At 43.9% G+C, this 13,593-nt stretch overlaps 1 protein-coding gene across 3 annotated transcripts; it reads left to right on the forward strand.

The window, feature by feature from the left end:
- The first annotated feature begins 4 nt into the window (after window positions 1-4).
- LOC142907791 (uncharacterized) lies at window positions 5-13,328 on the forward strand. Of its 3 annotated transcripts, none has more exons than XM_076057590.1 (7): window positions 5-287; window positions 1,405-1,680; window positions 3,895-3,962; window positions 4,107-4,380; window positions 4,601-4,876; window positions 5,684-5,862; window positions 6,538-13,328. In XM_076057590.1, the coding sequence occupies exons 1-7, from the start codon at window positions 23-25 to the stop codon at window positions 6,694-6,696; spliced, it is 1,497 nt and encodes a 498-aa protein (XP_075913705.1). In that variant the 5' UTR covers window positions 5-22; the 3' UTR covers window positions 6,697-13,328. The 3 variants fall into 3 exon arrangements, with proteins under 3 accessions (XP_075913705.1, XP_075913704.1, XP_075913706.1); XM_076057589.1 differs by having other exon boundaries at window positions 12,882-13,328; XM_076057591.1 differs by having other exon boundaries at window positions 5,684-5,787.
- Window positions 13,329-13,593: the final 265 nt, after the last annotated feature.

A 13,593-nucleotide genomic window follows, 5' to 3' on the forward strand; every position in this document is an offset into this window, starting at 1 on the left:
AGGGAGCCAGAAGAGTGAAACAATGAAACTCATCCGAGAGAACCAAGAGAATCTCAAGGCCTGGATCGGAGTAGATCCCTCACACCTCCTGGAGCATCTCAAGGACTATGAGTGGATTCCTCACCACGTTTACAACGCAGCCAGGAAGAGGCATGGAGAGGAGTGTGTGGAGCACATACTGAACCACTTCTTAAAAAAAGGAGACACAGGCTGTAAGGAACTGTGGGAAGCACTCTTCTTTGTGAGGAAGCACTATTTGCAGCTGTGGAGGTGGCTTCACAACCGAGGTATGACCCACGTTCATTATAACAAGAGTTGCGTACTGGCAGTGAATTGATTTTGCATGGCTTTTGTTACAATTGTAGTGAATCTTTTCAGAGACGCGATTTATGATGCAACAACGTTAATTCTACACTTCGTGCAACACCGTTACACACGAGACTAAATACACCTATCTCTCTTGTTACACATAGGACCACAATACACCTATTTCTCTCGCATACAGGATAACTATAATCGGGTCAGAGCAACCAACGTGCTGCCTGACCCACGATGTCGAAGACAAAGACGTAGATATATCACTTGGGTTCCACTTTACCTGCAGACAGCCCCAATATACGATCGGAGCTCCCCTTTTATCCTTCCCAGCGCGGCCTGGCTCCACCCTCGGCCCCGCCTACCTCTGGAATTACACCACACCTGTTCCCTCTCTGGCTCTGCTCTTAACCACGCCCCCTTCGGGAACTCTCTAGAGTCTAGACGTTTCTCAGCTCCTCTTTCCGTGTCCCGTCGTTCACCCTTGGCCCACATTCCTCACCCCAGCCCATCAGGTGCTTAACCCGCTGATGGGGTGACTCGTCCTCGCATGCCCCCCCCCTGCCGCCAGCCACCCCCACCACACTCCCCCAGTGACCGACTCTGTGGCGATTACCTGCGGCGCTGGCAGAGGCTGTTATCCCCTACTCTGTCGGTAGTACTCATCTGGCTTCCTTCTGCTAGCACCCAGTACCATGCCCCTAGTGGCGCATTGAATGGTACTGCATGGTGTGTGAGGCTCTGTGCCCATTTCTGCAGCACTCGGCGCTACGCGCCATAGTGATCCATTTAACATCACTACACAATGAACAAGGAATAAAAGTCATTCATATGCTTGGATTCCGTACAACTTTGCAGCTTGTGCTTGCCCTTTCAAATAATTAATCAGTTATGTTCCGTGCCACAAAACAAGATGGCACTCACCAAATGGCATGTGACTGAACAGCGTCATGTTAAACGCCGTAATGCTTGAGTACAATTATGAACCCATCTCTGCTTCGCCTCTTGATTCTTTTAGCACACTTGTGGTAAAAGTCAAGAGCAATGAAAAAAATACCCGTGACATTTATTCAACGCTGTCAATCACAGGTGACGCAATGCAGTGCATTCGAGAGAATAAGTCAGCTCTGAAGCTGTGGATCAGTAGGGACCCACACCATCTTCTAGAGCATCTGAAGAGTCAAACATTCATCTCTAATGCCGTCTTCGCTAAAGCCAAGGGCATGAATGGCGGCGAGAAGTGTGCAGAGCTACTTCTAAATTACTTCATCAATAGAGGCAATGATGATTGCCTCCAGCTGCTGATTTCTCTGCAAGCCGTGCAAGATGAGTATCCTGAAGTCAAACAGTGGCTGGGCTCTCTTGGTAAGTTATTATTTTATTTAAAATGCCTTACACCTCTTTCATGTAAACAACGGGAAAGATGATAATTTGGAGGACAAGCAGACAATCGTAACTCTGCCACAGCAGCCCTGTAATCTTAACACGTAGGTTTTTGCAACATCATGATTCATAATTCATTTTTGGGTTGGGCCACGGAATAATAGCACCAAATCTTTGTCGTTAGATCTGTGTACTAGCGATTAATATGCCAATTATTATTGATTCATCTCACTGATAAGTTGTAGAGCAATCCTCAAGACCAAACTCATCAATTCGATTTAACATTATTAAAAACAGCAAACATCATCAAGACAATGTTCGGGAAGTCATACACGCAATGTCACCTTATCCAGCTCGGTATCATGACCATTGAGGTTTTTGGGTTAGATCATCTAGATATAAATGTGCCGTTAAACCTGCCACCACCCGATGCAGCCAATTTAGTAAGGTTTGTCACATTTACAAAACATGCCAATTCGTTACAACTTCAGCACACCGGTGTGTTGGAGAGTAAACCCACATTATACTTATGCAGTACAACTACTCATGAAGTTTGTGGATGTTTGGTCATTCATAGATCCTATAAAGTTTTGATTCTTTGGTTTAATCATGGATGAATGACACAAGGTTGACTTTAAGAACGTGGTAGTTTTATCCAAACAATTTTTTTTACTTGCAAAAAATATCTAATGCACACGTTGAGATTGATAAAATGTACATAATACATATTTGAGCTGATAAGTTGTGTGGCTTGGCATATATACATGTGAAAATCCCGTGTAATATTCAACAAATCTATTATACCAATTGTAACACTTAGTTTAAAGCTTTAGTGACCATATAATGCTATCCTTCTGCAGGCTAAATCTTGGCTTAAAGCTTTCGTGACGGCAGGAATTCATATTATTTTGGTATTTTGGTCAAGTCACGTAGATATGGTCAAAGAAAATAATAAAAATCACAAAAAACTACGACGTTTCGATCACAACACAAGCGATTGTCATCAGGAGGAAAAAAAAGATGACGATCGCTTGTGTTGTGATCGCAACGTTGTAGTATCTTGTATTTTTGTTGTTAACTTCTTTGAACCTACTGTATCTACGTGACTTTACCGAGAGACCCAAATAATATACTTCTGCAGGCTAGCATATTCTTGAGTATCTTTTAACCTGTTGAGACAGTGCTTAGCTACACTTCTATTTTAGTTATGTTTAACTTCGGTTTAGCACTGTCTAGAAGTGAGATTTCCTTGGTCGTTGAGAATGCTCTGCTCTCCAGAAAAAAAAACTCCATGTCCTTTTTGTGGAAGATGGGCAACATCATGAGTGACCTTTCTGGAAGTGATGGCTACAGAGATCGGTTTCATGAGTGTGGGACATTTTGTGTAGTCTTAACTCTACCTTCATACAGATGATGATCACGAGAGACAATGTTGTCCACAACAGGGCACTGGGAGCCTTGGTAATGTGGGTTACTAGAGGCAGATGAGATTCAGATGCCAATGGAACGTGCACACAATGGAAAAGGAGCAATTACCACGTGATGCCATGTCCCAGCAACCACACCATGATAGTGACGACAAACATTACTTCCAGTTTGAAAATAAGATTATGTTGCAATTTGATCACAAATGTACGAGTGATTCTAGAAAGGTATTGGCAAGATAGCATAAGCAATGCATTAGTTGGCAAGAGAACATCATCTGTAAGCGGTTTAGATATCGTTAGATAAACACGTTTGCGCTGGGTGGGACGTGTGTACACAATGGGTCATGGCCAATCGTTGAGACAGGCATTGGCGTGGTCTCCAGAAGTGTAACAACAAAGGGAAGACCGACGTGTAGATAGTGAGATGACGTTTAAGCAGATCTTGAGGTCGCTTATCAACTGTGTAGCAACTGCATGATTTGGCAGAGGGTTGAATGTACTGGGGATGCGTGGTAGCATCAAGAGACATCTTGATCTTTATTGCAATTGTTCAAACTAAATTCCTGTTCATGTCTGTAGAACATTTTATAAAGTTTGTAATGTAAATATCCTCCATCACTCTCATCTCAGTGTCTCACATTCTGTGTTTATCATCATTATTATTCAGTTCTAATAAGGTAATTTGCTGCTATGAAGTGAGAAAATATTTAACCACACCAACTGTCCACTTAAATCAATGGTAACCTAGTAGTATTATATTTATTCACAGGTAGTACCAAAACAAAGAGCAATGGAATCAGTGTGCCACGTGTTGATGTGCTTTCAAATGGAATTCAGGTAAACTAGATGCAGTTTGCATGCACATTGAACACTCTTCATTTGTTTAGTATATATGCTTAGGATGAAGCATGCTTTGGAATCCATTGCACATATAAATAACAAACTTAACTCCCATGTTCTCTAATTCACGACCACAATCAGAGTGACACATTGAAACTCATCCAAGAAAACAAGGGGAATTTCAAGGAATGGATTGGAGCGGATACATCGCACTTCCTGAAATTTTTTGACGAATCACATTCTATTCCACACGAAGTTTGCCAAGCAGCCAAGAACAAGCATGGAGAGGAGTGTGTGGATGTTATACTAGATCACTTCTTTAACCAAGAAGAGACGGCGTTGTGGGAACTGTGGAAAGGTCTCTACTATGTGAGGAGGAACTACGAGCCACTAAAGAGCTGGTTTCAGAAGCACGGTATGATCCACACTAATAATACATCGTGCATATGCACGGATACTGTACAACTGTACAATTTTCCAATGTTAATTTTCAAAATGGTTGAATACTGTAATAAAAAATGTTGCCTCCTCCTTTATTCTTTTGGCACATTTTGGAATAACAGGATAGTTAAACGAAAATACAATGCATATGAAAAGATAAATGTAAAATGCATCCAAAGTTCTGTTTGTCACAGGTGAGTCCGTGCGGTCCATTAAAGAGAAGAAGTTGGATCTGAAGTTGTGGATCGCTAAAGACCCCCGACATCTCCAGCTGCAGCTGACGAGTCAAGGACAAATTCCCAATAAGATCTTCACTCAAGCCAAGGGCATGAATAATGTTGAGAAGTCTGCAGAGGCACTGCTCAACTACTTCATATCCAGAGGCAATGACGACTGCCTCCAGCTGCTGTTTGCTCTGCAAGCCGTGCAGGACAAGTATCCTGAAGTCACGCAGTGGCTGGGCTCTCTTGGTGAGAAATCACTACATTTTAAACGCCTTCCTGCTTTTTTATGTAAATAACGGCCAATTGAACACTGGGTGACCAAGTGGCCAGCACACTCACGAAGGAGTCAGTTGTCAACGAGTCGACAGTTTTAACCCTGCTTAATAGCCCTGTAATCGATTTCTATGAGGCATCCTCAGCTATATTCTATCCACTGCTGAATGAATGCATCCCCAAGCCACTGTTATTCCACATAGTCATGTGATACATTCCATATAGCTCCAGAACCTTAGCCAATTCAACTCCTCCAACTCAACGCTGTGCACACCCTTTGGTGCATTCCCTCCTCTGTCTGCCACTCCATCGCTAGTCTCCACCACCAGGCTCCCAATCCTCCTAGTGACCTGTCCCAACAAAGCCTAATTAATTTTCTCAGCAGTCTTAAACATTGCATCTTCTTCCAAAATTGTATGCATGTATGTTTAACTTCTTATGGACCATACGCATACATGTATGTTGAACGTCTTTCAGATCATACACAGCTTTTGTTATTTTCAGTTTATTTTTTTAATTTTACATTTATTATTTTTATTTCCTATCTCCGTGACTTTACCGAAAGAACCAAGAATATGCATACATGTGTTCCACTTTCTGTATATGTCCATGTGTCAGATCCATGTCATGTCAGGTAATGTACAATTAATTAAATTGTTATTCTTCAGGAAAATGGGTGCTACTTTTCAGGATTGAGTTTCGTTCTCCAAAAGCACTCCAACCTCACCTTGTCCATCTCTAAGGCTGAAACAGCATGAACTTTGTCTTTTTTTACTGCAGTGTTTTTCAAAAGGCTTTGCGAGAAGACGAGCTTGTTTCTGAACAAGTATACCAACTCTTCGCTGCAAGAAAAAATTCGATCTTATAAACGGGAGCTGATCCAGGTACTGCACTCCAACGTGATACCCCTGCTGTCTCAACTACAGAGCCGAAATATATTCACTGTCTTCAATGTGCAGGTATGTCCATGGTCTGGTGTAGTAATTAAAGGGGGATCAGGATCAAATTGAAAATGTTAAATTACAAGGTGAGAGAGTAGAATGGTGTGCAGTCTGCCCTTAACATGAAGATACGACGGCCCTCATTAACATGTTCCATGTAGGTGATCCAAGTATTCTATGAACATGTCTAACGTTTGTCCTCGGAAGTATTTCATTATAAAAAATAACATCACATTCCTATCTGCAGAATAAAAAAAATCACACGGCACATGATGGGTAACGTTCTGAGATAACCTCACGCATGATGACGTCATTGGATCGCAAATGGGGAGGTGCCTTGTCAGCGAGGCCAGATGCAAAGTGAAGCCTTTTGGCACTAGCTGCCTCCAACTCTATGGTGACTCTTTAATCAATTTGGCCAACATCCTTCAAGACGAGTCCCTAATAGCAGCGAAACTTTATAATAAACTCTTGCTCACATTGATTTGTGCCCCCAGTTGGATAATTTTAACATCATCAACGGATTGTGTTGTCATCGATGCACAAGCATCAAACGAAGTCAAACCTTTGCCATTAGCACTGCCATTTAACTGAAACACACACAGAGTAGCCTGGCAGTGGATCTGAAAATTTACTAATGCCTGGAACATCGCCCTGTTCTAAGCAACACGCTTTGTGCCTGTGTCGGTGTAGGAAGCGAAAGAAAGGGAGCAGTGGCAAGGCAGCGAGAAGGCGACTGAATACGTGCTGGAGCTGGTTTGCGTGAAAATACATGTCAAACAATTCTGGATGGTGCTGTGGAATCTCCGTGAAACCTACCCACAATTGAAGGACATTTTTGAGCAATTCTAACTGGGGTGCAGGAAAAATGTGGTGCAGTAGTTAGAGCACATCGTTACCCATGGAATTTTGAACCCAATGTTGTTTAAATCTTTTTTCCCTCACACTACCTGTCTGTGGAATACCCCACCATCTTCTATTTACTCAAGTTCTTGTACAAACCGTTACCAATATGTAGTGACATCGGGGATGTCACTGTATGGTGCTGGCCCAGAAGGGCCGTCCTATGCGATGTTCCTACATCATGGACCGTGTGGGTGGCTGTGTGAGGCCGGTTCTAGCAGAGCATGGCATGCGATGCACCGTTATGGCGTACACCCCATAGGTGGGTGTAGTACCAGCCCTAGCGGGGCTTGGTGAGCGCTGGGATAGCGCAGACACCACGCAAAAATCACAAGGTGGAGCGGGAGAATGTCGGGACAGGGTTGCCCTGGGCCACGGCACTCTGGTTGACCGCGTAGACACGTGATCCGGAGTGTCCACAGAGAGGGTCCCAGATGGGGGGGCTTAAGGGTGATCACGTGTTCGGGGAGAGCTCTCGAGGGGGATTAAGAGCGAGCTAGAATGCTCGCAAAGGTAGATGGGCTGAGGGCGGAGCCGGCCCTGACCCGGGAGGATATAAGGTGGGTCCCTCGGAGGGACTGGGGTCGCTGCATTCTACAAGCTGGAAGCTCTACATCCTACAAGGCTTCAACACGTGGTCGGGGGCCCGAGTGAGGGTCCGACCCTTCGTAGCTGTAACTCCTATGTATAGTGTAGTTGCCTGGGTGGTCACCACCCTAGGCTGTATCTGGTAAAGGGTCAGTTACCCCTTTGTGTATACGTGTTACAGATAAATGTGGTGCCTCTATGGAACAAGGTCTGCGACTCAGGTGGACTCACTGCAAATCCATCATGAGACCTGATCTACGTAGTGTGTGGGCGACAGTGCCGAAGGTTGACGCGTCCAGCCTTGCTAGAAGACTGTGCCGTGAGCACAACTTTCTGGATACCTTAAGCTGTTGAAGGAATGCCAGACTCCTCTCCAACATAACTCCAAGGAAGAAAGGCTCTGCATCATACATTAGCAACCGGGCATTCAGATGCAGTTTGAGCTCGTAGTTGTCTTCAACGTTGTGTAGGTGAAACACACTGGAAACTGTCTTGCTTGTGCTTGGCCGACGTGTCAATTTCTTGCAGTACTGTAGTCTGCTACCATGGCCAGGTGACTAATCAAGGTACATTCAAGGCTGCCAAAATCACAGGCTTGGGTTGTGATGCAGATGTAATCCACGTACATAAATCGTCATAACTTTGCAGAGGTAATTGATTATTTTGCATTGGCAAACTGCTGACCTTGTTGGTGGACACTCAGAAGCAGCCATCTTGAGAGGCTCAATGCTGCCCACTTCTGACCTTAGCAGGGCTGGGGACAATATTCTTTGGGTCTTTGGGTGAAGTCACGTAGATAGGTTAAAAAGAAAAATAACTAAAAACTACAACGTTTTGTCATTGCAACACAAGCGACACAAAGAATATGGATTCCTGCAGTCACGAAAGCTTTAAGTCAAGATTTGACTGGGGATAAGTTGAGCAGAAGTAATTTAGTACACTTGTCATGCACACATCTCGGCTATCACAAAGGCACTAAGTTTCACAGATACAGGTTGCAATATTTTCACAGCAGGGGGTGATGTTACTGTGTAATTTTTTGGTATTTTTTGGGTAATTTTTAGACTTGGAATGTGAACAAAACAGCCGGCACACAATGATCTGCTCCTGATTGATACCAGGGGATATTTAATGTCCAGGGAAGCGGACGGCACAGAGTCGTATTTACGGTTTATAAACACTGCAGCTATAATGCTGGCAGGTCGCCCGGCTCAATCTGCAATTCTCTAACAAGGCCATGAACCGCGACTGCTGGGCCACGTCACTGCCTGCTGGCAGTTCATCGCAGCTACATTGGGTAAATGAAGTTGCTGTAAAGATGTTACTGTTGTTGTGCAATTGTTCGTACACTAGACTTGCAATCCAAGGGGCATGGGTTCTATTCCATTCCTAGGTAAAATGGTAGCTTCAATTATCAGCAGTATAAACCAGGTGCACCACAGTCGATCAGCAAGTCGCGTGTAGCGGGATCAATATGGAAGAGTTTGTGAACAATGCACCCAAGTTGGAACTCTGAATATTTCCCTCGTGAGGGTTTTTTGACAATACATTGCAGAGATGCAAATTACCTATTATTGTGGTAGGGCCATTGAAATTCCCTCACTTCTACAGTCGACCCTTCCACATCGCGGGGGTTAGGGGCGCAGGCCCCCCGCGATCTAGAAAAAAACACGTAAAATGTTTTGGTCCCCTTGGTGAGTAGAGCGAGCACCTCCTGCCGGGGGGTTTAAGATATCTCTACATATCCAGCCTTTGCGTGTCGTCTACTGGCTTTTGCGTTCTTTTCGCAAACTTAAACTTTTACAAAATATTCCTTTTAAAAAATGTGGGTATATTTATGGTATTAAAAGATCAAATGCATTAATATTATACAGTACTGTACATATGTTTTATGCATTTATGAGTTACTAAACGTTTTGTGTGTCGTCTGCTAGCCTTCGCGTGTTGTCTGTGGCCTTCGCAAAACTCCCCAAAATTTCCCATAAAATGTTCTTATGCCGACCCCGCGATATATCGAAAACGTCATGGGAAAAGTCGCGATGCAGAAAGGTCGATTGAATTACATTGTCCTCGAATTACATGACACAATGGCTGGCTCGTTTCTAATGACGTCAGGGATCTTTGACGTCCACTCTGAATCAGACGAGGCGTAATATTGCATACACCCGCAGTGATAAACAGGACGGCCTGCCGGATGCAAACCGCCAACCTCAACAAGTGGTGAACGTGCTGCTGCTGGGCCCAGTCACCTGAACAATGATCCCCTGTGACGTCCTTTGATTGATGTTAACGTGGCCATTACGTTATGCCACATGCGACAAGCCAGTGTTCCTAACCCGTGCTTCAATCAGTAGGGAAAGCAAACTCAGACGAATATTTTACACATTTACCTTTTTAGTCTGAGAAACTCGATGTACATTGAAAATATGACGGCAATTTACGCTAACACAAATATTTTAATAAAGCTAGGTATTGAACAATAAAACTGAGACCTTTGCCAGGAGCAAAATATAATAATATGTTTTTACCCTTTTACCTGGCAACAAAACTGATACCTTTTTACAAGGGATTATGCTTGCATTAACCGCAACACTTGCGGTCAAAATGCAAACAAAAAGACAACACTGATAATGTATGCACTGTCCTTGCAATTGATTGGTACACACCCGAGACAGCTTTTCTTAGTACCCAGTCTTACATGGTGTTGGACCAGATGACGCCAAAAGGCACACACCTCAAAGACAATGCACCATCAGTATTGAGAGCTCGGGATAAGCTTGTGTGCAAGTATGTCAACAAAGGATCTGACATAGCTATCTTGGGCCTCACAACAGATGGCACAGTGCATCATGAGGTTCAACAACTTTGAATTGGGTAGACACATCAGCACCAATGAAGCCATATTGAGAATCCTCAACTTCCCCATTCACGAGCGACATCCCACTGTGTTTTGTCTCAGCGTGCACCTTGAGAATGGGAAAAGAGTCTTCTTCATGGACACATGCACATACGCGAGCCCAAGTCCCACAACACACAACTCTCACTGCTTTCTTCCTTCACTGTAGGGATGATGCTTTGATCAGACACTGCTTTATCATGAGGTACCCAAGTGCTATACATGGAATGTTGCGAGAAAAGTAGGTGCACCGCAATATTGGACAAAATGTGTCAAATTACCCACAAAAAAAACAGTGAAGCACTTGGCCGTGTTTACACTTACATCCCAACAATTTTAAATGCTTGTACCTCAGACTGCTTCTACATGAGGCCAAACGGCCTAAGTCATTTGAAGAGCTGCGAACAGGTGATGGCACCATCTGTGATACTTACCAATATGCTTGCCAACTCCGAGGCCTGCTAGAGGATGATGAGCAATGGAACAGCACTTTGGACGAGGCAGCTGCAACTCTGTCACCAGCAATGGTGTGGAACCTATTTGCCATCATGCTGCACACATGTGCCGTGTCTAATCCTCTGCAACTATGGCACGACCACAAGGAGAATCTGGCAGAGGACATTCTACACCAGGCACGTGCGAAATTCAAACCTCCTACATCACTACAATGATGCCATCTTCAATCAGGCTCTTATTATCATTGAAGATAAGTTCAGGATTTAGGTGGATCTAGCCTCTAAACTTTTGCCCTTCCTGAACCAGAACAAAACAAAGATAATAATGTGCCACATAGCCTTTTGCGAGAACCCAACTAAAACAAGCAGCAGCTTACTGAATACATCGTACTGCATGAGCAAAGTCTGCTTCCAAGCCACAGAGAAGGCTTCAACAAAATTACTATTGCTGTTTTCACGGCCAGTGGTGCCATTTTATTTCTGCCAAAACTTTATTTATAAATCTTCTTTTGGCCAAAATCCGGCAGAGCAACATTATCTCCAATACAGTTGCATTATTATACATTGCTGTCACTATTGACAGGATTGAAGAACAGCTCAATCTGTCTTCAAATTGAACTTTAATTTGGATAACGCAGAGGCACCTACCTGCAACATTACCAGGACCACTGGCAAATCCACAGTTTGCTGTAAGTCTGCTCAAAACGGGCAATGACAATGCAGATAGAAGTTTCTCTCTGACCAACATTGGCACAACAGTTGCAACACTTCAGTAACTTGATAAGTTGTCTTTGGTGATGTTTCGCCACTTACATGACCACAATTGGCTATGCAAAAGAGGCATCCTCGCACCAAAAAATGGCGCTGTGAATATCACTAACAACGACCTCCTTTCTGAATTACCAGGTATTTCTCATACATACAGGTCAATTGACACTGTACTGGACACTAATGAGGCAGCCAATTACCCTACAGAATTTCTCAACTCTCTGCAACCACCTGGTGTGCCTCCACACAAACCCAACCTCAATATTGGCACACCCATCATGCTTCTTAGGAATCTAGACCCACCAACACTTTGCAATGGTACGCGATTATCTGTGAAGAAAATTATGCCCCGTGTAATTGAATCGACCATCATGACTGACCATGCAGCAGGATTAATTCCACGCATTCCAGCCATTACCTCTGACCTGCTCTTTCAATTTAAACTCCTTCAATTCCCTGTCCAGCTCAGTTTTGCATTTAGCATCAACAAGGCACAGGGTCAATCACTCAAAGTTGTTAGCTTAAGCCTGCTAAGCCCATGTTTCTCTCATTCCAACTCTATGTTGGTCGCTCCAGAGTTGGCAATGTGAAAAAAAATCATATTGGCACTAGATGACAATACATCCAATATTGTATATCCTGAAGCTCTCCAATGTTAACACATTTTAAAGCTGTCCTCATATCAAACAAACAAATCATGTGACTGTATCACACAATAAAAACAACCGTAACAAAATACACGTTTACCGACTTCATTTGCAGCATTAAATTATTCTAGGACAACATGCCAAGACATTACTCTTACATTTGATTACTGAGACCCATGCGAAGCCGGATAACTTAGCTCGTTACTTATAATATTGAGAATATTGGCCTCATGCTCAGCTTGGCCTCAAGTTCAGCTTGATAATTCTTGGTACACGTTATTGAAGATCAAGGAGCATCGTGTGTTCAATGAGTGTTGTGAATGGATTCGTTATATTAATGTGCATCACGCCTTTTTCAAGTGCGTACATCCATTTGTTTGCCTTTACCACAGCACACTGGTTCAGATACTCATTCTCATTTGTGAAATATCTCTCATACTCGCCCCTAGGATCCATATATCCTTTATTCTTAACTTTGCCTTCCATGCACTTTGCATTCAACTGTTGTGTCGACGTTGTTTCATCAATTTATTTAAGGACACTCGTGTTGATAAGGGTGCATCTCGACAACAACGGTGATTTGTTATATTCAATCAACCAAAATTATTATAATTGCTGTCATGAACGTTACATAATCATCTGAATGGTATATCTTGAAAGTGTGGTTTATAATACCGTAAGACAGCAAAGATGATCATCAGTTTCCAGGCAGTAGCAGACGGCCTCCCGTGTGTATGTCCACTCATGTGTCTGATTGTACACTGCTGTGTATGTATGTAGCGGCATAGCACTGTCTGCTGGCAGATAAGGAGATCTGAGGCGTACGGCAGTCCTCACGTCAGCAGGCCAGGATATACACAAGACAAGGATCTAGGGGAAAGGTCACAGAAGGGGCCCACCAGGAACCCGCTATTAGGCTACAGAAAGGGGGCGTGGCCGGGACGGAGCCAGGCCACGCTGACAGTATAAGAGGGGTCCCTGTGGGGCACCTCGGGGCTGTTGTTGGAGTGAGATTCCTGTCGTGCTGCTGAAGTCCATCGTCGACATTCTTCTCTTCGTCTTCACCATTCTTCTCGTCGTCGTCTCTGTCTCTACCTTCTCGGGGCGCCGCTCATCAGGCAGCCTACCAACTGCCCTGCCTGAGTAACATCGCCGACAATAGACGGACTAAATATTACGTTTGTTAACCCCGATGGTGCTCGTTAATAAAGAAGTGCTTCCAAGTCTTATCGTCTCCGAGTTATTCACTACATGTACACTCGTGTGTCTATGTACGCAAGTGTGTATGTGTGAAATATTTTTCATGTGTTTTCACGGTAATTGCATTGAGGGTGAAGGGGTAACCGGTCCTTCGCACTCATCTAGAGACCGCGTGGGCGGCTGTGGTTACCATGCAGAACCGCTGAGGAGGTCGGGGGTTGTTTTTATGGTACTTTACTCGTGGAAGGGAAATGCCAAACAACAGGGAGTGGCTCACCAAGAATGAAGGGGG

The sequence above is a fragment of the Petromyzon marinus genome, chromosome 83, assembly GCF_048934315.1.
Source record: "Petromyzon marinus isolate PM22_M1 ecotype Great Lakes invasive population chromosome 83, UKy_Petmar_22M1.pri1.0, whole genome shotgun sequence".
In the NCBI taxonomy this organism is placed as follows: domain Eukaryota; kingdom Metazoa; phylum Chordata; class Hyperoartia; order Petromyzontiformes; family Petromyzontidae; genus Petromyzon; species Petromyzon marinus.

Bases quoted from the DNA above. Each gene is read 5' to 3' on its own strand.
- LOC142907791 (XM_076057589.1), top strand. From the start codon at position 23: ATGAAACTCATCCGAGAGAACCAAGAGAATCTCAAGGCCTGGATCGGA. The intron at 1,681-3,894 runs GTAAGTTATTAT...ATTTATTCACAG, and splicing joins ACAGTGGCTGGGCTCTCTTG to GTAGTACCAAAACAAAGAGC. The intron at 4,877-5,683 runs GTGAGAAATCAC...TTTTTACTGCAG, and splicing joins GCAGTGGCTGGGCTCTCTTG to TGTTTTTCAAAAGGCTTTGC.